Source organism: Heloderma suspectum, chromosome 15 (genome assembly GCF_057233095.1).
Source record: "Heloderma suspectum isolate Gila_16-S chromosome 15, 16-S_ref, whole genome shotgun sequence".
NCBI classification, from domain to species: Eukaryota; Metazoa; Chordata; class Lepidosauria; order Squamata; family Helodermatidae; genus Heloderma; species Heloderma suspectum.
In genome coordinates, this window is record NC_139472.1 from 4108381 (window position 1) to 4133319 (window position 24939).

The following is a 24939-nucleotide window of genomic DNA, read 5'->3' on the forward strand; positions in this document are numbered from 1 at the left end:
AATGCGCAGTACAGATAACGTTTATTTCAATCCAAGCAACGCAAGAGAGACGAAAATATATACAAAATCACAGTCCGCGCATCCAATCTATAGTACTATAGTGCAAATACTTTAAACCGCCCACCCTCACCCCATCCAGCAAAGGCACTGATAGTTTAAACTGAATTATGAGAGGCAGATAACACAAAAACACCGTGGATAACTGATGTGTTTAAGCCATTTGCATCTGGAAAGGAATCTTAGCAAGACAGCACATTGTGAATCAAAAGACCCCCCCTTCAGAAAAAACACCAAGTAAAATTTCCTAGATTGTCTTCGTTCCAAAGTTTTGGCCAACGACCGCATGCGATTGAAAGGTCGCAGTGATTTTTAAAAATGTGTTTTTTTAAAAGCTTTTCTAAATGAATACTTAAAGCCTTTTAAACAGCAAAACAAAATCAGTCACTTCTCTCATTTAGGAAGTAGCAATTGTACGGGCTGTTCCATTTTTAAGACTTAACGGTTGTAAGGTTATGGAACGTGAGGTGAGTGAAGGGGAAGTCAAGGGGAGGTGGACGTCTGTGGGTAACAGCTAGGTGAAGGAGAGCTGAAGGCCAGAAAAAACAAAACATAGCTGTGCTGGTCCATAAGGGGAAAAATCCAAAATCCACGGTTGGGCAACACCTTTATTAGGATCGATGGTAATTACACAAAAATGTGCAAGGGCTCAAGTTTTCCAGAACTCTTCACCTGGCTAGGTAGATTGAAAAGGGGGGAGAAACAGCCAAGTCCAAAGATTTGGACAGGTGTTGTGGCCATGAGGTCTGCCATTTAGTCAGTCTCAAAATGGAGATTTGCAGCCTGAATGAACTAGTCAGTGTAGGTATGATTGCTGTTGTTTCTATTTCTGCTTTTATTGTTGGCCTTTATTGTTGTTTTTATTGCTATTTTACTGTATTTGTTTTTATCGCTTTTAATATTTTAACTGTTTTTATGTATTTTATTGCAGTAAGCTGCCTTGGGAGGCTTTTTCCATGAAAGATGGCCAGGAAATATTTTAATTTTTTTTTAAAAAAATAGGTGTTACCCCGATACCTGTAACACCTAGCGCTGACTGATTCATTCAGACTGCAAATCTCCATTTTGAGACTGGCCTATCTATTCTGTAGACCTCATGGCTAAAACATCAGGCCAAGTTTTGGGATGTTTTTTCTCCCATCCTCTGCTTTTTGTACCACTCAGCACTGATGAAGAGTTCTGGAGAACTCAAAAACTTGCACGCTTTTGTAGCATTTTGGTTGGTCCAACTAAAAGTCTTGCCCAACTGTGGACTGAGGGAAAAAAACTGAAGCGGGAGGAGGAAAAAAAGAGACAGGATATCGGAAAGAAGAAGGGCTGAAATAATGAAACAGCCCAGTCCTATGTTCACTCAGAAGCCAGGCTCTCTCTGTTCACTTAAGCTTAACCCGAAGGAAGCCTGTGGAGGCTTGTAGCCTGAACATCTTCCTGTTTAACGGGTTGCCACGTAATCAAAACTTGTCTGTCTTCATTCATGTTCCCTCACTGGTCTTCATTGTTAATTGGCTGTTAGCTGCCTTCAGTCATACAAGACAGAGGGATTGCTCAAGCTTCCAGCAAACTCAAAAGTTGATTGCCAATTCCCTGCCTGTAACAGAGGACCGGGTCCGTTCTAACCCCTCCTGCATGCATGGAAGGGGATCCCTGTTTGGATTTTCATGAGCCTTCTGGCCCTCCACTGCATGCAGAGAAACACACCTGGCTGCTCACCGACCAAAGAAGTCCCTTCTGTGCCACAAAGAGAAATGCAGTGAGTGGCCTCTCTCCTTCCCTGGTCCACAGGCTCCTAGTCAAGCCTCCCCCAACCTGCTTCCCTCCAGATGGGTTGGACTACAGCTCCCAGCATGGCTAGCTGGGGCATGCTGGGAGCTCTAGTCCAACAGATCTGGGGGGAAGCAGGTTGGGGGAGGCTGCTCTCAGTGGAAGGAGACTGCACAGGAGGCTAGATATTACGACTACGCTAGGCCCAGAAGGGCCTTGTGTTCATGGCAAAGGCAGGGTGCTCTCCTAGCTGCGCCATGCCCCAGTGTGTGATTGTCTGTGGAAGGGAAGGCTCAACCCCTGCGACAAAGTGGGAAAGCTCTGGGGGCCAGACTGACTGCCCCTGCCCCCTGTCCCTGCCGAATTTGCAGCAGCAAAAATTGTGCCGATTTAGCAAGGAAACAAAGTGCGTGCGGAGTGGCAGGGGGCACAAAAATGGCGGGGGGGCACCTGTGGCTTACCTGTTGCCTATCCCTGCCCTAAGAGATCCCCCCAGCAGGTGGATGGATAATGCTACTAACCAGGTATCCCCGCCCCCCAATTCTCCCCAATTTTCACATAGTCACTAAAACAAGGCTGCATAGTTCACCATCAGATTCTCCTTTCTCTTTAAAGCTGAATTTGATTTGAAGAAGATGCCTGGTTGCCCCATGATTAAACAGGCCAGGTTTGATTGACTGACTCTGCAGCCAAAGGTGGAGCCCATCCCTACCCTGAGAAGTCCACTGATTGTTTACGGGCAGATGATGGCCTTAAGAATCATGCCGTAGAACAGAGGTAGGCAACTTACGGACCTCCAGATGTATTGGCCTTCAACTCCCATGATTCCTCACCACTGGCTATGCTGGCTAGGCCTGATGGGAGTTGTAGGCCAAAACATCTGGAGGGCTACAACTGGCCCACTCCTGCCATAGAAGAACCGGGACCAGTTCTGTCCCAGGATAGGGCGACATAGGGAAGATGAAGGGCTGAAATAATGGGCAGAATCTAACTGAAGCCTTACTTTAAAAAGACCCATTGAAATGAATGGGACTGAACTCAGTCATGACTAAAGTCCCATTCCTTTCAATGGGTGGGTCTACTCTACATAGGACTTTAGCTGGATTCTACCCAACGTAACGGCCTATTCCTACGTTCACCCGGAAGCATGGGGATGGTTTTACTTTGGAGAGATGGTTTACGTTGCAAGCTTGGAGCTCGCCGCTATTGGAAACCTGATTCATGCGAGAGTGTGCTGGATTTTCGTGCCGACAAGTTGCTCTGGACGTACACAGGCATCAGTACGGATATGTGCGCTTGTGCTTGCCGTCGCCCGCAAAACACTGATTGGGGATCCGCTCCGTCACAGGAGGTCGAGGAGGTTGTGCTGGGCGTACAGAGCTTGCGTAATTTCGTAGACCTTGCCGATGCTGGGCAAAGCCTCTCCCAGCATCGCCACCGCCTCCTCGCTGGTGCCCACTTTCATGTTCTCCAGGAAGGCGTCCCGAGTGGGCAAGGTGTAGAAGGCCACGGTGGCGGCCTTGCGGATGATCCAAGGGTGGTAATTGGCCAACGAGGCATTGTAGGAGTCCGTGCAGAGCACGGATGTCTTGGAGCCGGCATTGCTGGTCTGCAAACCCTCCAGGAACAGCTGCAGCCAGCGGAGGGCTCGGTGCAGGCGCAGAATCGTTCGGCAGCCTGAGGCCGGGTGGTCACTGGGCTGCTTCAAATCCACCAGGCTGTTGGCCAACTCGTAATCCACCATGGACTGAAGGGTGACGTAATTCTCCTTCTGCTCGCTGCTCCGGAAGTCTTCCATGATCTGGATTTTGGCCACCGCGTCTTTGGAAATAAAGGAAAAGATGGCGCCCATGGTATTCAGAAACCTGTATTTTTTTAAAAAAAGAAGGGACATTATAGTTACAAGGGGATAGGGGGGAAAAGCCAGAGAGCACAGACAACGTGGGGCTGGCTGGATGAATAGTCCTGGCGTAAGGAAACCCCACATATTTTACCCCCATGTGTTTCTTCTCTGTCCTAATACTGGAATATGAAGATAAAATAAACATTTAGTGCGCAATCCTATGCATGTTTAGACAGGAAAAAGTCCTACAACTCTCACCATGCTGGGAACTGTAGGACTTTTTCTGTCTAAACAAGGATAGGATTGAGCCTTTTTCGGTATGGAGTCGCCTTTTAGGACTACAGCTTCCAAAAGAACTAAGAGCCCTGCTGGATCAGACCAAGGGTCCATCTAGTCCAGCATTCTGTTCGCTCAGTGGCCAACCAGCTATATATATATATATATATATATATATATATATATATATATATATTACAAGGAAATGTACAGTGAGAAACAAGATACAAATTACAGGTGATCGCATTCAGTTTTAAACTTTTAAAGGTTTTCATATTATGCTTTTATCGTGTTCTATTTTATGGTCTTAATTGTGTTTGCTTATTGTTGTTTTATCAGTGATTGTAAGCCACCCTGAGTGCCATTTTTGGTAGAAAGGTGGGCTACAAATCAAATAAATAATTTTTGGGAATTGCCCAGAGATCTTCAGCTATTCCATGGCGTAGAAATGTAATATATTAACAAACGAACAAGGAACGCTATCATCCCCAGTCTGCACGATCATTGCCCATGCTGGCTGGGGCATGCTGGGAGCTGTAGGACTTTTTTCTGTCTAAACATGCGTAGGACTGCACACTTAAATGCTTTCTTGTCACAGCTGACATCCCCCCCTCCGTCCGCCCCAGATGCAGAACTCAGTGGGACATCTAAGCATAAATTGCTCACATCCCTAACTTGGGCTTCTCACAGCCTTACCTCACAAGTCCTTTCCACCCTGTTAAGTAAGGATCCATGAGGACTTCCTGCTTGTCATCCAGACAGCTCTTGAACGTGACCAGCACTTCCCTCAGGCCGTTTCCATCGTCCCCGTTAGCCATGGTGAAGCTCTGAAACAGACACCAAGACTCAACGGGCAGCTCTGCTTTTAAATTATAAATAACCAAAGGAACACCACAATGCTACTTTATACCAGACTATTGGGCTATTTTTAATTGATGGTTATTGCTTTTAAAACGTTTCTGTCCCGCCATTCTGCCTGACTACCGGCCCTCGACTGTGACAATAACGGAGAATGTTTATTGATGGATTTAGTACATTTCTAATCAGCCCAGTAACTAATGTTCTCTGGGTGGATTACAAACACTGAAAAAACTAAAATGCCATAGAACAGTTCCAAATATAAAGTACGATACAAATATTTAAAAGAATAAAATGCAATCTAACGTTACATTAGCAACACATGATCATCACATTCTTTTAAAAGGCAATGGTGACTAGGGTGGCCATGTGTCCTTCTCTACAGAGGACAGGCCCCCGTTGAAGGGCTGTTAGAAAACAGTCCTCTCTTTGAAAGCATCCTCTGTTTCAAGGGCTGTATAGTCCAAGTCTGTTCGTAGGATAAAGAACCCCAAGATGGGAGAGCAGACCAGGCTGAAGATACCACCAGCGGTGAGCACCTGAACAGCCACAGACCGAGCTGGTCGCAGTCCTCCGCACTTTGGGGAGATGCCTGATATTTCCATTTAAATCAGGGTCCTTCTTTCTAAATCTGCATCTACCCTCATAAGTTAGAGTATCCAAATGTTATGCAAGTCACTCTCCCCTTCTGTCCTCTTTGTGTGAAGATTATTTATTACATTTCTATTATTACTGATGTTGATAATTACTAATAAAGTACTACTATATACATGCATAGAAAAGGTATTATTAACAATTGCTACTAATCCATAAATGTATATAAAAGTATTGTTGTTATCATTATTGATAACTAATTACTACCACTAATTAATACATTTATACAAAAGTCTTATTAACAACAAATTACTACTAAATGTATATACATGTATTATCATTATTGATAATTAATAATTGCTACTCATTAATAAATCTATATAAAAGTCTTAACAACAAATCACTACTACTAAATGTATATACAAGTATTACTGAAAATAACTAATTACACTTCTGATACGTGATAAATGTATACAGAAGTATTTTTATTACCATTATTGATAATTAATAATTGCTGCTAATTAATACATGTATATAAAAGTCATAATAATAACAGCAAATCACTACTACTAAATGCATATACAAGTATTATTGAAAATAATAATTACTACTACTGATACTTGATAAATGTATATAGAAGTATTTTTATTACCATTATTGATAATTAATAATTGCTGCTAATTAATACATGTATATAAAAGTCATAATAATAACAGCAAATCACTACTACTAAATGCACATACAAGTATTATTATTGAAAATAATAACTAATTACCACTACTGATACTCAATAAATGTATATAGAAGTATTGTCATTATCATTATTGATAATTTATAATTGCTGCCAATTAATAACCCCTTCATGGATCACTGCTTTGTTGTGGCGAAGGGGCTTGCGTAACTCAGTGAAGCCATAAGCTATGCCGTGCGGGGCCACCCAAGACGGACAGGTCATGGCAGAGAGTTCTGACAAAATGTGGTCCACTGGAGAAGGAAATGGCAACCCACTCCAGTATTCTTGCCAAGAAAACCCCATGGAGCGGATCACAAGGCTAAAAGAGATGACGCCGGAAGATGAGCCCCTCAGGTCGGAAGGTGTCCAATATACTACTGGGGAAGAGCAGAGGGTATTTCCAAGTAGCGCCAGAAAGAGTGAAGCGGCTGGGCCAAAGCCGAAAGGACACTCAGCTGTGGATGTGTCTGGTGGTGAAAAGAAAGTCCGATGCTGTAAAGAACAATATTGTTTAGGAACCTGGAATGTCAGATCAATGAATCAAGGTAAGCTGGAGGTGGTCAAACATGAGATGGCAAGACTGAACATCGACATCTTGGGAATCAGCGAACTAACATGGACAGGCATGGGCGAATTTAATTCAGGTGACCATCATATCTACTACTGTGGGCAAGAATCCCTTAGAAGAAATGGAGTAGCACTCATAGTCAACAAAAGGGTGGGAAAAGCAGTACTGGGGTACAATCTTAAAAACGATAGAATGATCTCAGTACGAATCCAAGTCAAACCATTCAACATCACAGTAATTCAAGTCTATGCCCCAACCACTGAGGCCGAAGAAGCTGAGGTCGATCAGTTCTGTGAAGACCTACAACACCTTCTAGAACTAACACCAAAAAAAGATGTCCTCTTCATCATAGGGGATTGGAATGCTAAAGTAGGAAGTCAAGAAATCACCGGGATAACAGGCAGGCATGGCCTTGGTGTACAAAATGAAGCAGGACAAAGGCTAATAGAGTTTTGCCAAGAGAACACGCTGATCATAGCAAACACTCTTTTCCAACAGCACAAGAGGCGACTCTACACATGGACATCACCAGATGGTCAATATCGAAATCAGATTGATTATGTCCTTTGCAGCCAAAGATGGAGAAGCTCCATACAGTCAGTAAAAACAAGACCTGGAGCTGATTGTGGCTCAGATCATGAGCTTCGTGTTGCAAAATTTCGGCTTAAATTGAAGAACGTAGGGAAAACCACTAAACCGTTCAGGTATGACCTAAATCATATCCCTTTTGAATATACAGCGGAGGTGAGGAATAGATTTCAGGGATTAGACCTGATAGACAGAGCGCCTGAGGAACTATGGACGGAGGTCTGTAACATTGTTCAGGAGGCAGCAACTCAATCCATCCCAAAAAAGAAATGCAAGAAAGCCAAGTGGCTGTCTGATGAGGCTTTACAAGTAGCTGAGGAAAGAAGGGAAGCAAAAAGCAAGGGAGAAAGGGGAAGATATATCCAACTGAATGCAGAGTTCCAGAGAATAGAAAGGAGAGACAAGAAGGCCTTCTTAAATGAACAATGCAAAGAAATCGAGGAAAACAACAGAATGGGAAAGACTAGAGATCTTTTCAAGAAAATTGGAGATCTCAAGGGAACGTTTTGTGCAAAGACGGGCATGATAAAGGACAAAGAAGGCAGGGATCTAACAGAAGCAGATGAGATTAAGAAGAGGTGGCAAGAATACACAGAAGAACTATACAGGAAAGATCTGAATGTCCCTGATAGCCATGATAGTGCGGTCACTGAACTTGAGCCAGACGTCCTAGAGGGTGAAGTCAAGTGGGCCTTAGGAAGCATTAGTAACAACAAAGCTAGCGGAGATGACAGTATTCCAGCCGAGCTATTTAAAATCCTAAAAGATGATGCTGTTAAAGTGCTGCACTCAATATGCCAACAAATTTGGAACACTCAGCAATGGCCGCAAGACTGGAAAAGATCAGTTTACATTCCAATTCCAAAGAAGGGCAACACCAAAGAGTGTTCAAACTACCGCACAATTGCGCTCATTTCACATGCCAGCAAGGTGATGCTCAAAATCCTACAAGCTAGGCTTCAGCAGTATGCGAACCGAGAACTACCGGAAGTCCAAGCTGGGTTTAGAAGAGGCAGAGGAACTAGAGATCAAATTGCCAACGTTCGCTGGATCATGGAGAAAGCAAGAGAATTCCAGAAAAAGTCTATTTCTGCTTCATTGACTACGCTAAAGCCTTTGATTGTGTGGATCACAACAAACTGTGGCAAATTCTTAAAGTGATGGGAGTACCAGAAGAATCGATGCCTTCGAACTGTGGTGCTGGAGAAGACTCTTACGCATCCCCTGGAATGCAAGGTCAAATCAGTCCATCCTAAAGGAAATCAACCCTGAGCACACAGATGCTGAAGCTGAAAGAGATGGGAGTACCAGACCACCTTACCTGTCTCCTGAGAAATCTGTACGAGGGTCAAGAAGCAACAGTAAGAACTGGACATGGAACAACCGACTGGTTCAAAATTGGGAAAGGAGTACGACAAGGCTGCATATTGTCACCCTGCTTATTTAACTTATATGCAGAGTACATCATGAGAAACGCCGGGTTGGATGAATCAGAGGTCGGAATTAAGATTGCCGGGAGAATTATCAACAACCTCCGATATGCAGACGATACCACCCTAATGGCAGAAAGCGAAGAGGATCTCAAGAGCCTCTTGTTGAGGGTGAAAGAGGAGAGTGCAAAAGCTGGTTTGAAACTCAACATTAAAAAAACGAAGATCGTGGCATCTGGCCCCATCACTTCCTGGCATATGGAAGGGGGAGAAATGGAAGCAGTGACAGATTTTACTTTCTTGGGCTCCAAGATCACTGCAGACGGTGACTGTAGCCATGAAACAAAAAGACGCTTGCTCCTTGGGAGGAAAGCTATGGCCAACCTGGACAGCGTAGTAAGAAGCAGAGACATCACCTTGCCGACAAAGGTCCGTCTAATCAAAGCTATGGTTTCCCCAGTAGTAATGTATGGCTGTGAGAGCTGGACTATAAGGAAGGCTGAGCGCCGAAGAATCGATGCTTTCGAACTGTGGTGCTGGAGAAGACTCTTACGAGTCCCCTGGACTGCAAGGAGGTCAAATCAGTCCACCCTAAAGGAAATCAACCCTGAGTGCTCCTTGGAAGGACAGATGCTGAAGCTGAAGCTCACATATTTTGGCCACCTAATGCGAAGAGAAAACTCCCTGGAAAAGACCCTGATGCTGGGAAAGACTGAAGGCGAGAGGAGGAGGGGGCTGGATGGCATCGCCGCCGCGATGGATACGGACCGGAGCACGCTGCGGGAGAGGGCGCGGGACGGGACGGGACGGGGCGGCGTGCTGTGGCCCGCGGGGTCGCGACGAGCCCGCTGATCGACGTGCCTCCGCGGAGCTCCCCCGCGCCGCCGGCAGACGCAGGCGCCGGTCCCGCCGCCGGTCCAGCCAGCGCCGCCCCCGCCCGCTTGCCGCTTCCGCGCTGCACCTCACCTCGCCCCGCCCCCCGCGGGCGCCGATGAGCGCCGCGCCGCGCCCGGCCCGCGCGCGCCGCCCCCGCCTCCCTGGCCCCTTCGGCCAATCGCCGCCTTGCCTTCGCCCCTCGCGCGCGGGCGCTCCGTGGCCGCGGCAGCCAATGGCGGCCCAGAGGCCGGCGGCTTCCTCGCCGGCGCCGAGGGGCGGAGCGCCCGCGCGCTTGAGAGGCGGGGCAGGCTGGGCGGCGAGCACGCAGGCGCCCGAGGGGCCGCGGCGCGAAGGCCAGGAGGAAAGGAGGGTGGAGGCGGCAAAGAAGGCGCAGCCGTCCCCCTACGGGCGCTTCCGGGCCAAGCCGGGCCTGTGTTTCCCCGCCCCACCTCGCGACGCGGATTCGCGGCGCCTTGGAGACGGACGGCTTCGTTCTGCGCGAGCTCGCTGACTGCAGGTGCAGAGGGGCGGGAGGGTTTCAGGCAGCGAGAGCTGAGGAGCGGCACGGCCTTCCGGTTTCCCCAGATGCGCCCGCCTTGTGTCACTCTGCGCCTTATCTCTATCCCGGTTCCGCGCATGCGTGGGCCGCCCGGGCGGCGTCGGGCGGGTGGCGCAGCGAGCCGGGTGAGCGGCGCGGGGCGCCCGGGGCGGGGCCCGCGTTGCCGTGGAGACGGGCAGGGGCGTGCTCGGGGCGCGCCCCCGAGCGGGGTGGGGCTACAGCCCCCATCATTCCCACTCCAGTCGGGCATGCCCCTGTGGGGCGTGGGACTGCAACTCCCATCATCCTCAGAAGGTGCAGCGGGAGTTGTAGCCCCGCGCATCTTCGGCGTACCAGATGGGGCAGGGATGATGGGAGTTGTAGTCTCACGGTCTTGGGCGTGGGAGGTGGGACGGGGATGATGGGGGTTGTAGCCCCACGAATCTTCGGCGCATCGGATGGGGCAGGGATGATGGGAGTTGTAGTCTCACGGTCTTGGGCGTGGGAGGTGGGACGGGGATGATGGGGGTTGTAGCCCCGCACATCTTCGGCGTACCAGATGGGGCAGGGATGATGGGAGTTGTAGTCTCACGGTCTTGGGCGTGGGAGGTGGGACGGGGATGATGGGGGTTGTAGCCCCACGAATCTTCGGCGCATCGGATGGGGCAGGGATGATGGGAGTTGTAGTCTCACGGTCTTGGGCGTGGGAGGTGGGACGGGGATGATGGGGGTTGTAGCCCCGCACATCTTCGGCGCATCAGATGGGGTAGGGATGATGGGAGTTGTAGTCTCACGGTCTTGGGCGTGGGAGGTGGGACCGGGATGATGGGGGTTGTAGCCCCGCGCATCTTCGGCGTACCAGATGGGGTAGAGATGATGGGAGTTGTAGTCTCACAGTCTTGGGCGTGGGAGGTGGGACCGGGATGATGGGGGTTGTAGCCCAGCGCATCTTCAGTGTACCAGATGGGGTAGGGATGATGGGAGTTGTAGTCTCACAGTCTTGGGTGTGCGGGGTGGGATGGGGATGATGGGGGTTGTAGCCCCGCGCACCTGGTTGGGCATGCCAGATTGGGGTAGAGATCATGAGAGCTGACATTTTTGGGGGGGGGGGACAACGACATGGCAGATTGGGCAGGCTGATTTAAAGATGCACTTGCCTTACTTCTGAGTAGACATACACGGGGCTTGCCCCTGTGGAAGGCAGTTTATTTGGCACGTTTATATCCTGCTTTTCCCACCCAAGGAGCTCAAGGTAGCGCGCAAGGTTCTCCTCGCAACAGCCCTGCGAGGGACGTTGGGCCAAAGGGGTTACTGGCTTGAGGACGCCCAGCGAGCTTCACGTCCTAGTGTGGATTTGAACCCAGATCTCCCCAGTCTTAATCTGATTCCCTAACCCAGCTTTGTAAATAAGCCCACAGAAATTACCAGGCAGCCAAAATGTTTATTAGCCTGCTGGGGGCTGGCAGAGGAAGGACGGAAGGCTCTGTTCCTTCTGCAACAACCTGCTGCATTTCTATGCTGGATGCAGAGAAATACTCCATCCCTCCTCCACTAGCCCGCTCACTTGCCTGCATGTACTTCTTTGTTGCCTATGGCTACCTGGCTGATACTTAAATGCAAGGCTGCGTTAACCACTGCGCCGGCTCCAAAGAGTCTTGCGGCGTCTTAAAGACTAACACAGTTGTTATGTCTTTGAGGACTAGTCTGCTTCTTCAGATGAATCCGATGAACTAGACTCTGCACCATGAAAGCTTAATTCCATAATAAATTTGTTCGTCTTTAAGGTGCAGCGAGATGTTTTGCTGCAACAGACTTATTATGGTGACCCCTCTGGAAATAAATACTATGGACTGTTAACAGTTTCCAGAGAGGGGGCCTTGTTAATCTCTTGCAGCAGAAACAGCAAAATGTCTTGTGTGGCACGTTAAAAACTGGCCAGTTTACTTTGGCACTAATCTCAGAGAAAAGAAAGGGGGAGGCTCCAGGAGCACAAGGAAACTGTTGACGCTTGTGTCTGTAGCAAGCTGAATGCACTGAATTTCTGGCCCAGGCATTGCTTTAATTTCGGTGGCAATTGTAATAGTATAGGGTGTATGTAGCCTACTAAGATGCAACCGGAATGGTAGAGCTCTGGAAACCAAGACCTTTGAGGAACGGTTGAAAGACTGGGAATGTTTAGCCCGGAGGAGAGAAGATTGAGGGGAGACGGGACAGTGGTCTTCCAATATATGCAGGGCTGTTAGGCAGAAGATGTTCTCTGTTGCTGCAGGGAAACGTGGGGCTGGGACTAGATACTCATCAACGTCCTTTCCAAGTCTTTGATTCTATGAAAATAATAACGCCCAGTTCTCCCATGGACACAGCGTTATCACAAAACTTTAAAACCTCGTGATTCGCTCGTCTTAAAAGTGCCTGTTTGTGCGCTTCAGTCTTCTTTGTTGTTTTTCTCTCCCTTCAGGACGCCTTGAGCCATCTTCCAGATGAAAGGCTTCAAGTGCGACGTCTTCTGGACACCCTTACGGGGTCTCTGAAACAGCCTCCCTGGCAGCTGAACTTCCGAGGCTTCCTAGCTATTTAAACATGCCTGAAATAAAAGTCACTCCATTGGGTAAGGTACAGCAATATTGGTACCTGTTTCTTATGTCAGAAAAAGACATGTTCTTGGAGCTTGGGGTTTTCTTGCCACCTGACTGAGTCATAGAGTTCCTTCCTTAACAAAGGCGGGCATACGGACAGAGGCAGTTGTCTGAAATCAGAAACAACAGGCCTCTCAATGCTAGTTGCTTTCCTGAGGGCTTCCCATTGGGGCATCCAGTCGGACACTGTGGGGGAACTGGATACTGGACTACATGGACCTTTGGTCTGATCCAGGAGGTCTCCTCTTAATGTTCTAACACTGGTCAGTTTGATAAGCAGGGAACACAACAAAATGTTGCAGCGTGCAGTGCTGCTGTTCAGAATTCCAGTCACTCTACTCCATTCCTCCTCCCCACCCTGGTTCTCCATCCCACTCCCTGCCCCCCCAACAGTCAGTCAGCATTCTGTGGCTACTGAGCATGCTCAGTCTTCATTAAGCCTTTTTTTTTTTAAGTGATCTCCCCTTAGGGGCTTTCCCCCCCTAAAGAGTTTTTGTACCTCTGCAAACCTCCTCTGTAAAACCCACCGACTCGCCTGCATGGAATTTCTGGTCACCTTTGGTGACCAGGTGAGCTGTTTAATACAAGGCTGCCTCATACTGATGAGTCTGACGGCGGTCATGCGGCACCTTTATTAAGGCGATTGAGTTAACGTCTTTTGCCTCTGTCTTTTCAGGAGCTGGCCAAGATGTGGGCCGGAGCTGCATCCTCGTGTCTATCGCAGGGAAAAATGTCATGTTGGATTGTGGGATGCATATGGGTTATAATGATGATGTGAGTGTGGTGGGGCAGCAGGAATGGGGCAGCTAGGCTCTGGCTTGGCTGGCAGTGGTCTGTTTGAGAAGACGTTTATGCGACAGATTTAGCTCGGTGTTGTTTCGAAGTGTCCGTGGAGAACTGAGCTTGGAGTCAGAATGGGAAGGCTTCAGAGCAGACTTATCCTTCCGCGTATATCAAATCCATGACCTTGCCCTCTCCCGCGGGCAGGATATTGCCCACAGAGGGCTCCTGTGGGCCCTCTCCTGTGGCAGCACTACCTCAGGAATCTAAACAAAAGGGTATCTTGCAGGCTGTCCTGCTTTGCAGGGTGGAGGTGCAGACATACAGTTTGTCAGCTGTGGCTCTCGACTTAGGTTCGAAAGCCCTCTCCAAGTGATCTGTTTAGACTTTCGGTGAGAGGGGTCTGTCCCTCCCTGAACAGCCCACTGGGTAGGGAGGAAAAGAGAGAGAGAGGCAGAGAGAGAAGGGGGTGTTGGGAAGAGGAAAGGGGAGTGAGAGGAGTAACAAAGTGGAAGGGAAAAGGATGACGCCTTGCCCACTTTAGCTCAGGCCATGCCGACTGCTGGCTGTGGTCACTGACAGATTAAGCCCGGGAGAATTGCAGCCCTCGTCAGAAAAAAAGGCTCCCCACCTCTGCTGTAGATCATAGATTCTAACATAACTCTCAAGCTGGCCAGCAAGTGCAAAGCTGAGCCTAGAGCATCACAACAGCCTGCTCTTGTGTTTTGCAGAGGCGCTTTCCTGACTTCTCATACATCACTCAGAATGGGAGGCTGACTGACTTCTTGGACTGTGTAATCATCAGGTGGGTGCACCTATCTTACTGACAGGTAAAGGTGACTATACTCGACTACCTGCTAAGTGACTTTACATGGAACGCGGTAGCTGAGCGGCCTCCCGTAGAGCAGATTTGGCTACTTGAAGCATGTGTTATGGTTTTACTGCCCTCCATTTTCCAGGGAGGCTAAGAACCGTGATTCTACCACTCTGACATTCTGTGAGAGTGTGTGTGTGTGTGTGTATTCCTAGAACAACATGCCTCCGTTGGACTAGCACCCTTTATTTACAAGTTTTCCTGTTGTTTTCAGCCAAAAATGTTGAACTCGGAAATTTTCTGGACATTTCTGGACTGGAAGATTTCCCAGTTGATGGGAGATCTGATTAAACATTTGATTTTCATTTAGTAACCAGATTTTTTTTAAAGCATGTCATGTTAATTTTATGTGCTGTATAAATGAACAGTTTTTTCCAATAGTCGAAAGCAGTTAAGCTGAAATACTTGATTAGAGAAAACAATGACGTGCACTTAACATGGTTTAAATTGGGATGGGCAACTTGTGGCCCTCTGGAAGTTTTGGCCTACAACTCCCATCAGCCCTAGCCAGCATAACGAATGGGGAAGGATCATGGGAGTTATAGACTACAAGTCCCCCCCCCCCCCCAGTTTCAGTGTTATACTCAAAACTTTACTTCAAAATGATTGTTATTGTAATGCTTGTATATAAAACGTGACAACTCGGTAGTATATATTTCCCTTACATAATTTAGATTTTAAGAAGGAAATTGAAGGCATATGTTAATATACACATTTTAGGATGTCAGCAGAGTTATGAGCATAAACGTATGTGCTTCCTAGGAATATTTACCTGAAAAAAAGTAAATTACAACTTTAGTTCTAGATTTGACTAGTATTGCATCCATTCCAGTTGCCCGATTTGACTTGTATTTTGTTCATTCATGATGTTACTAATCAATTATGCACCCTGCTTCGCTGGTTCTGTTGCAAGCCATTTGGAGCATACCTACACTACAAACATGTATCTGTTTGAAATGGATTTAATTGCAGGAGGTTCCCCCAAAGAATCCTGGGGGCTATAGTTTAATGAGAGTGTTGGAAATTTTCCATCAGAGAGATTCCTAGTCCCCCTCCCAGAATTGCAGTTCTTAGGGCAGAGGGAGTGATTATTAAACCAGGTTTAAGTCTGTACTGTAAGTACACAGTCAGACTTACATCCAAAGCTTGCTGTTTGTCACCTCTGCCTTGAGTGCCGCAGTCTTTGGACGTGCTAAAAGTGTGCCGGTTTCTTGAGGGCTTTAAATGAGTGCCCCCAGCCCCCGCCCCGGGGTTTCTACCATTTTGATAAATGCATTATTGGCTTTGTTGGATCAAACTAAAGGTTCATCTGGTGCATCCCATTTTCAAATGCAGCTGTTTGGATGTCCCCGAGATGCTAATAAGCTGGGCATAGAGGTTGCAGCCTTCCTGGCACTCAGAGGAGTACTGCCTCTGTGTGTGGAGGTTGGAACATAAGAAGAGCCCTGCTGGGTCAGACCCAGGGTCCCTCTAGTCCAGCATTCTGTTCATCTAGTGGCCAACCAGCTGTTGACCGGGAACCCACAAGCAGGGCATGAGCGCAACAGCACCCTCCCGCCCATGTTCCTCAGCAACTGGTGTGCATAGTCTCACTGCCTCTGGTAGTGGAGGTGGCACATAGCCATCAGGACTAGCAGCCACTGATAGCCTTTTTCTCCAGGAATTTGTCCAGCCCCCTTTTAACGCCATCCAAACGGGTGGCCACCACTACATCCTGTGGTAGCAAATTCCATAGTTTAACCATGTGCTGTGTGAAGAAGCCCTTCCTTTTATCTGTCCTGTATCTCCCACCAATCAGCTTCGTAGGATGACCCTGCGTTCTAGTACCTTGAGAGAGGGAGAAAAATGTCTCCCTATCCACATTCCACACAATGCATAATTTCGTAGACTCTATCCTGTCTCCCCTTACCCTTCTTTTTTCCAAGCTAAACAATCCCAGCTGTTGTAACTTTCTCTCACAGGGGAGATGCTCCAGCCCCTTGATCATTTTAGTTGCCCTTTTCTGCACGATCCATTCAGTTATTGTGGCAAGTATCCATTGATGAGGCCTCTCCTCCCGTGGATGTATCCATTGATGAGGCCTCTCCTCCCGTGGATGTATCCATTGATGAGGCCTCTCCTCCCGTGGATGTATCCATTGATGAGGCCTCTCCTCCCGTGGATGTATCCATTGATGAGGCCTCTCCTCCCGCGGATGTATCCATTGATGAGGCCTCTCCTCCCGCGGATGTATCCATTGATGAGGCCTCTCCTCCCGTGGATGTATCCATTGATGAGGCCTCTCCTCCCGTGGATGTATCCATTGATGAGGCCTCTCCTCCCGCGGATGTATCCATTGATGAGGCCTCTCCTCCCGTGGATGTATCCATTGATGAGGCCTCTCCTCCCGTGGATGTATCTAGTGCTTTTAAACAGCCGTCTTTGGTTTTGCTGTGCCCCTCCCAGTCATTTCCATTTGGACCACTGTGGGGGCCTCCCGTACTTCAGTGAGATGGTCGGCTACGACGGGCCCATTTACATGACCCACCCGACCAAGGCCATCTGCCCCATCCTCCTGGAGGACTTCAGGAAAATCACTGTGGACAAGAAAGGGGAAACCAACTTCTTCACCTCCCAGATGATTAAAGATTGTATGAAGAAAGTGGTGGCTGTGCATCTTCATCAGACGGTCCAGGTAGGGTGGCCAAGGTGGGGCCCTTCCAGACCCCGGGTCGAAGGCTGACCAGGAGTCTTCCCCAGGGTTATTGGAATTTAATTTGTGCATGTGCGTGAATGTATTTATTTAAAATCTAAAACAATAAACCTGTTAAAACAGTGTGCAAACTCAAGGAATCCAATTAGCCCTCAAAGGCTGTGGTGAAAAGCCATGTTTTAACTTGGCACTGAAACGAGACCAGTGTCTGTGCCATTCGGGCCTCCAAGGAGAGGGCATTCCACAACCGGGCTGCCACAGCAGAGAAGGCCCTCTCCCACGTCCCACCACAGTGTATGTCTCGTACTGGTGGGACGCAGAGGAGGGCCCCTCCAACAGATCTCAGTTCTCGGGCAGGCATGTGTAGGGCCTCTCCTACGGCGTAGTGATTGGAAGGAAGAGCTTTAAGCTAAAACAGGCTGGCAGTTTTTGTATTCTGGCTCCACCACTTTTGCCTTTGGCTCCGCCCACCCGCAAGAGCTCTGGGACTAGGCGGATGTTCAGCCTCTGCCTCTTAAGCAAAACTCCCCTCTGGCAAAGGCAGCCCCGTGCTCCTCTCCCCTGAGCGCCCCCTGCTCCCAATATCTCCTGACAGAAGTGGCTCCATGGCTTCATCTGACTGAGGGAGTTCTGTCTCCTCGGAAGGGGAGGAGGATCTCTCCAACGAGGGCATAGCATTAGCCACCTTGGAGAATTACAGGGGTTTGGGTTTTTCTTAAAAGGTTGTCTTTGGCTTTGTCACCTTGCTGCAGGTGGATGATGAGCTGGAGATCAAGGCCTATTATGCAGGCCACGTCCTTGGAGCGGCCATGTTCCAGATTAAAGTCGGCTGCGAATCTGTGGTTTATACTGTAAGTGCCTGGGCCGAGTCTCTGTGGCTCTGCATGGCTGCTTTTAAACGAGACGTGCTCCATTCATTTCTGTCCATCATCTGTCACTTCTCCCGCCTCCTGGAGAGGTGAGGTGGGTGGGTGTTCATCACGTTTGCCCAGCAGCACCCTGGTCATGTAGCTCACTCCCCAACGGCGGATAGGGTAGCCTCTGCTTTAGCGTCCTTGTTCCGCCCGGCTTTTGATGGTGAATGCCGCTTTCTGTTTTTCGTTTTTAATCCCTGGTTTGATTGCCCGAAAAACTTGTTTGGCTTTTGTAGTTTGTTTATTCTTTTTATTGATGTTACCGATACACTAGTGAATGGACCTGGCTTCGCACGTGTTGGAATAGCCCTTTGTTTGGTACAGCGAAGCTGTCAAGCAAATGTGCGCAGCTGCCAGGGTTGCGCTCATAGTGCCCGCCCTGTCTGAGTGAAGCCAAGCCCGCTGGGATCCCTGAGCAAACCCCTGCTGTGGTGCACCCCTATAGCCCCCTGAGGGAGGGGTCTGTCCACGCCATTTTTCTGAGGGGGGCTGGACCACAAGACAGGCGTATATAACTGTTGCTTGCCTAGCTAATCTCTTTTGGCTTCAAACTGTATAGACTTGGGGATGGCTGAACTCACTCCTGTCTGTGCTGCGTGCGGCGAGCCGCTGGGTGGTCCACAGGTGCCCAGCGAGCGGTGCGCGGCCATCTGATCCCTCGCCGAGCCACCATTTTGCATAAAAATGGCGTCTCGGCCTTTTTTGTAAATCCCCATTTATGCAAATGGCGGCAGTAAAGCGGCCTTTTACACAAGGTTAGAGGCATAAATGGTTGGGCAAGCAGACTGTGGACTGGAGTCCGGGAGGCCGAGTGGGGGGGAAGTCCAGTGGGCTCCACCTCCTTCCTGGACTCCCGTGACATCCCTATATAGACTGCAGAGCTATGCACTGGTTAGGGAAGACTGCCCCTGAGTGCCAGGCAATAGCACTGCAGGCTTCAAACACACAGACACCTTTAAAACCATTACCATTAATTAATGTGTTTTTAAAACCAAATAACCCTGAGATCCGCACCCCTAGGGCCCTCTTAGCTTGCATGCCAAGTTTTGGGTGTCTAGGTTTCATGGCCTTGGCACTAGGGACTAGTGTCCTAGGCACTAGGACAAACACACATCCTCTTTTACTATTATAGTTTGCCTCGAACGCTCATTGAGCACAGGGGCGATCCAGAAATACTCTCCATAAATTAAATAAGTAACTTGTGATGCATTGAAAGCAGTTCTGGTTTGTTCTTTCTTCCATTCATTAGGGTGACTATAACATGACTCCGGACCGGCACTTAGGGTAAGCGCTTAGTTTTAACGAACGACATTGATTTTACAAACTCGAACTGTTTCTTTATTGTGCTTTATGTAATTCAGGGTGCACTCCTATGCATGTCTACACAGAAATAAGTCCTGCAATTCCCAGCATCTCCCAGCCAACCTGTGCAGACATGGATAGGGTTGTGCCCTTACTGTTTTTGTAAGCTGCTTTGAGTTATTTTATAAGTAAAAGCAGGGTGTAGATTTTAAAGAATAAATACGTGAAGAAGCCCAGGGGTGGTGGATTTGTTCTTTTGTTCTTCTTCTCGCTTATTTATTTTAAGGATTTAGTGACTTGTACCTTCATCCCCCCAAATAAACAAATGGGATCTCAGTACAGTATAGAAACAATTTGAAAGCTACCCCACAATTAAAAACAGTAGAAAGCATGAAACGGTAATACATAAAATTAAGAGGACTGATTTATTCAGTAGCTGAAAATACATTAGTTTAAAATGCCTGATCGAGAAGCACCCCCAGAAATAAGGTGTCGGGGCCAGGCATGCCTCCCTTGGGATGGCATTCCGAAGTCAGGGTTCCCTCAGTGAGAAGGCCCTCTCTTTGTACATACATAGTGTACTTCTGAAGATTGAACCTGTATAATAAAACATGTATAATAAGGGAAAGGGGGCACCCCGGTGGGCAGGGATGGGGCGGTGCATCCCCAGGCCTCCCTAGGCTCCTCCTCTCCCCCTCCCCCATGACTCAGCTGGATGGGTGAAAGAATACACCTGTCTAGTGAACATCCAGAGTGGGAGGATCATGGAGGCAAAGATCGCCTTTGCTGTGCCTCCCGTTCTGCTTTGGACGGCCGTAAGCCTCCCGGGTTCAGGAGCTTATGACCATCCCCATAGAATTGTGCCCTTAAGCTGTCAACCATCAGGAACAATCGAGGGCTAAAACAAAAACAAAACTCCTTGTGCGTTTGCTTATTGTACTACGTAACATGCCATATTGCCTTTTGCATATTGTAATAATCAAATACTGAATGTTGCGGATCTCAAATTATGGCGAAAGGGTGCTTGTTTGTTCGGAGAAGATAGGTGGGAGATAGTTTTGAGCTCTTCGCCTGGTGAGTCCTATGGTGGGGGCACCTCTTGAAACACAAGGCCTTGTTCTGTGTGCGCCCTTTTTAGAGCGGCCTGGATTGACAAATGCCGTCCCGACTTGCTCATCTCCGAGTCCACCTACGCCACGACCATTCGGGACTCCAAACGCTGCAGAGAGAGGGACTTCTTGAAGAAAGTCCATGAAGCCATTGAGCGGGGAGGGAAGGTACGCTGTAGTGTGGCGGTTTTCTAGAGTGCCCCGAGACATCCTGGGGTTCTTGGGCAGCTTGGCCAGGCTTCATCAGTGAAGAGATCATAATAGCGGACAAACATAATAGCGGACAAGCAGTGCCGTGTGGCGTTCCTGCCTATTTATCAGTGAGAATATACCCCTTCAGTGAGGCCTTCCCCCCCACACAGTAATGCTGCCATCAGGACCGTTGCCTCAGATCAAACACCTTTGCTTCGTGAGATGTGAGGACACACTGGCTTTTATTCTGACCTGTATCATTCTCTTTAGTCCTTTACCCTTTTTGTAGCCACAAGAAGTAGGTGTAGGGTTTTATAAAATAAAGACATCTTTATTCATTGCAGCATCAACATGTTAAACAGTAAATAAGGGCGCAATCCTATGCAGGTTTAGGCAGAAAAAGGCCTACAGCCCCCAGCATTCCCCAGCCAGCAGGGCTGGCTGGGGAATGCTGGGGGTTGTGGGCCTTTTTCTGCCTAAACGTGCATAGGATTCCGCCCTATGTAACTTTACAAGCCTCTCTGTATATACACCTATCCCCTCACACTCATGCACACTTAATTTCCACTTTAGTCCTATACAGGCAAATCCTAGTCACTTTCTCTCCATAATTTATTTCTTCCCAATCTACCTCTTCGCAGACCCTATCGAAACATCTCTCTCTCTCTCCCCCCCTCCCCTCAAGCCTTATTCCAATCTAAACTTTTCCCCATCTGAACTCCACAAGCACAGGACCCTATTTATATAGCACACACCATTTCACCGCCTGCCCCCAATTACTCAGCTAATCATCTCACATATGCATATACATCACACCTCCTGTCATTCATCCCAATCTCACTCTAGATCTACTGAACATAAAAACAGAGGCATAACATGACTATATATATATAGGTGTGTGTATATACACACGTGTATATATGTGTATGTGTATGTGTGTATATATATATGTGTGTATGTGTGTATATATATATGTGTGTGTGTGTGTATGTATATATATGTGTGTGTGTGTATGTATGTATATATATGTGTGTGTATGTGTGTGTATATATATATATATACACACACAGTATATGTGTGTGTGTATATATATGTGTATATAAATGTATGTGTGTGTGTGTATATATGAATGTGTATATACCACAGGCTCATATGAGATATATGCACGTGCCATTACAAATATTTATTGTTTTTAATCTTTGCAAACTACCCACAGAGCTTTGGCTATTGGGCAGTATAGAAATGTAATTAATAATAATAATAGGGCTTTTTTTAGGGCAAGCTCTTGCTTCGTGCTGCCGGGGTTGGCCAGCATAGTGGGACCCAATGGGGTTGGCCGTTTGTGACGTGAGTGCGCACCCTAGAATACTCCCAGGCTCTTCAGCACATCTTCTCTTGCAAGGAAAGTCAACCTAGAAAGGCTTTCCTAAAGGCAGGCTGTTTGAAAACCATCAAGGTAGTGGACAGAGCTGGGTTTGGGCGCAAGAGAATGACGCCGCTGTCTGTCCTTTGGCCAAACTGTGGCAGCCCTGTGCATGGTTTGCCAACACCGCCAGGCACCCACTGCGTCCCTTCGGACAAGTCATGCTGGCATGGGGGGTCTGCCACATAATGGGGATGGAAGGAACGTGACTGCCCCTGTCCTTGGAGTGAGCTTTTGGGGGGTTGGGGGGCTTCAGCTCTCATGACGAACAGCTCTTTATAGAGCCACGCTCCATGAATTGGTCAAATCCTTTAAGAAGGGCAGGCAGAAGGGAGATTGAGTTCCAGCGGCAGCTCCTGGGTTGATTTGCATTAGATTGATGGTTTTTAGGATTATTTTTAAAATTTTATTTTAATCTTGGTTTTATTACTGTTAGCTGCCTTGAACACTATTCTTTTTGGTGGAAAGGCCGGGTACAAATCATAGAATCGTAGGGTTGGAAGGGGCCTATAAGACCATCAAGTCCAATCCCCTGCTCGGTGTAGGAATCCAAGTCAAAGCATCCCTGACGGGTGGCTGTCCAGCCTCGTCTTGAACGCCTCCAGTGTGGGAGAGCCCACCACCTCCCCAGTGGTGGCCAGAAACAGTAGTACATCTTCCAGGCCAGTAAGGGATCAGGAGCTAACGGAGCTCCAGTTTGGCCTGACTGCTCTGGCTTAGCTCCTCCATCTGATCAAGTTATCACTCAGGCACACATCAAGGTGTTTATTTGGGTGTGGAGGCAGGCATTTGCCCCTGGGCTACCAACCTTGACAGTCAGGTAGAATCATAGAATCAGGTCCAACCCCCTGCTCAGTGCAGGAATCCAAGTCAGAGCATCCCTGACAGGTGGCTGTCCAGCCTCGTCTTGAATGCCTCCAGTGTGGGAGAGCCCACCACCTCCCTGGGTCATGGGTTTCATTGTCGTATTGCTCTAACAGTCAGGAAGTTTGTCCTGAAGTTCAGCCGGAATCTGGCTTCCTGTCACTTGAGCCCATGATTCCTTGTCCTGCACTCTGGGATGATCGAGAAGAGACCCTGGCCTCCCTCTCTGTGACAGCCTTTCAAGTACTTCAGGAGCGCTATCCTATCTCTCCTCAGGCTTCACTTCTCAAGGCTAAACATGCCCAGTTCTTTCAGTCTCTCCTCATAGGGCTTTTTCCCAGTCCCCTGATCATCTTCATTGCCCTCCTCTGAACCCACTCCAGCTTGTCTGCATCCTTCTTAAAGTATGTTGCCCAGAACTGGACACAGTACTCCAGATGAGGCCTAACCAGTGCTGAGTAGAGGGGAACTAGTACTTCATGTGATTTGGAAGCTATGCTTCTATGAATGCAGCCCCAAATAGCATTTTGGCCTTCCTCTTTGGGACAACCTTTCAAGGACTTGAAGAGTGCTATCAAATCAATCAATAAAAATAATTGATCAGCGCAAGCTTCCTCATTCATCCTTCCCCAACTTGGTGCCCTCCCAAGATTTTGGACTTCAGCTCCCAGCAGCCTCAGCCAGCATGGCCAATAGGGATAGGAATGCTGGGCGGTTTTGTCCAAAATATCTGGAGGGCATCAGCTTGGGAAGGCAGCCCTATTGTTTAGCAGCAGCAGCAACAAAGGGGCTCCTCCCTGCCGCTTCTCACAGCGGAAAAGACCGTTGGAATCCCCGAACTGTAATAGCTGAAACGTAGCCCTGTGGGTCGCGAGTTCTTGTAAAAACTTTCAAAATAAACTCCGGGAGGCTGATGTCTGCCCACGCCTAATCCAAGCTATTATCCCTCTCTCCTCTTTGAGAAGAAAACTGTGTCATTTTGCACTTTCGCACCTAAGCCCTGCACTTTCTCTCCTTGCAGGTCCTTATCCCGGTGTTTGCTCTGGGACGTGCTCAGGAGCTCTGCATTTTGCTGGAGACCTTCTGGTAAGGAAGGCAGCCCTCTTTTAGTTCCGTCTGCAACTGCCCTGCTGCTCTGATATCCCCTGGCTCCCAGCCCGTTGAAGAATGAACTCTTCCATGGGTGCCTCTTGTGCTATTTCCTCAGCTTGTGTGGGCATTGCGATCTTGTGGGGGTACGGGCAAAAGCACACAGTGTGGTTGTGGGTGCAGAATTCACCTTCCTGAGAATCTCAAGTTTTTACTTAAAAAAAAGAAAAAGGAAGCCACACCTCAGGTTTCTAGTCCCCATGGCTATAAAGATATGCTTGGAAATGAGTGGGCCATGCCTGCTGAAAGTTTGGAAGCCGGTAATACTGGATACAGCTTTCCTTGACCCTGCTTCATGGTAGCAAAATCAGGAGAAGTGATGCAAAGTAGAGAAGCATGCTCGGCTTTTGTAATTTCGGATGCAATCCTGTGCATGTTTAGACAGAAAAAAGTCCCACAACTCCCAGCATTCCCCAGCCAGCTGTGCATCAGCATTCCAGTGTTTGGGATCCAGGACCTGGTGACGGCTTTCCTTCCCCTCTGTTTCTCCCTTTCCCTCTCCTAAACTGTGCTTGGAGCTGGCCAGCTCTTGTTCTCAATTTATTCACACACCCCCCCCCCGCTCTCTTTTCCTCCAAAGGGAACGAATGAACTTGAAGGCGCCCATCTACTTCTCGACGGGCCTGACAGAGAAGGCCAACCACTACTACAAGCTGTTCATCACCTGGACCAACCAGAAGATCCGGAAGACGTTTGTCCAGAGGAACATGTTTGAGTTCAAACACATCAAGGCCTTTGACCGGGCCTTTGCTGACAACCCGGGGCCAATGGTATGTATGGCGGGGGCGGCAGCGACACGTGGTTGGGAGCTGTGGTTAAAGCCTTGATATGCTAGTGGGGGAAAGGAGGTACGGCCCTGGTGGGTCAGGACCGAGTCACTCA

The 24939-nt window shown here is 48.3% G+C and overlaps 2 protein-coding genes across 6 annotated transcripts in view; one reads left to right on the top strand and one right to left on the bottom strand.

Annotated features, from left to right (window-relative positions):
- CPTP (ceramide-1-phosphate transfer protein) lies at positions 1 to 10098 on the bottom strand. Of its 4 annotated transcripts, XR_014786001.1 has the most exons (4): positions 9477 to 9683; positions 4634 to 4764; positions 1969 to 3683; positions 4 to 1853 (listed from the first exon to the last, which is right to left on the bottom strand). XR_014786001.1 is itself a non-coding variant. In XM_084821579.1 (3 exons), the coding sequence occupies exons 2-3, from the start codon at positions 4753 to 4755 to the stop codon at positions 3161 to 3163; spliced, it is 645 nt and encodes a 214-aa protein (XP_084677705.1). In that variant the 5' UTR covers positions 4756 to 4764; positions 9775 to 10098; the 3' UTR covers positions 1 to 3160. The 4 variants fall into 4 exon arrangements, 3 of the variants coding, with proteins under 3 accessions (XP_084677705.1, XP_084677704.1, XP_084677706.1); XM_084821579.1 differs by lacking the exon at positions 9477 to 9683 and adding an exon at positions 9775 to 10098 and having other exon boundaries at positions 1 to 3683; XM_084821578.1 differs by having other exon boundaries at positions 1 to 3683; positions 9675 to 9763.
- INTS11 (integrator complex subunit 11) overlaps positions 9891 to 24939 on the top strand; it is a 27945-nt gene continuing 12896 nt past the window's right edge. The window contains exons 1-10 of one of the 2 annotated variants that reach the window (XM_084821572.1): positions 9891 to 10268; positions 12581 to 12730; positions 13435 to 13532; positions 14270 to 14343; positions 16858 to 17086; positions 17857 to 17955; positions 19268 to 19302; positions 20459 to 20597; positions 23930 to 23994; positions 24638 to 24827. In XM_084821572.1, coding sequence (XP_084677698.1) covers positions 12703 to 12730; positions 13435 to 13532; positions 14270 to 14343; positions 16858 to 17086; positions 17857 to 17955; positions 19268 to 19302; positions 20459 to 20597; positions 23930 to 23994; positions 24638 to 24827 — 957 coding nt within the window. In that variant the 5' untranslated portion in view covers positions 9891 to 10268; positions 12581 to 12702. The remainder of the gene's footprint in view (positions 10269 to 12580; positions 12731 to 13434; positions 13533 to 14269; positions 14344 to 16857; positions 17087 to 17856; positions 17956 to 19267; positions 19303 to 20458; positions 20598 to 23929; positions 23995 to 24637; positions 24828 to 24939) is intronic. The other variant, XM_084821571.1, reaches the window with a different exon arrangement.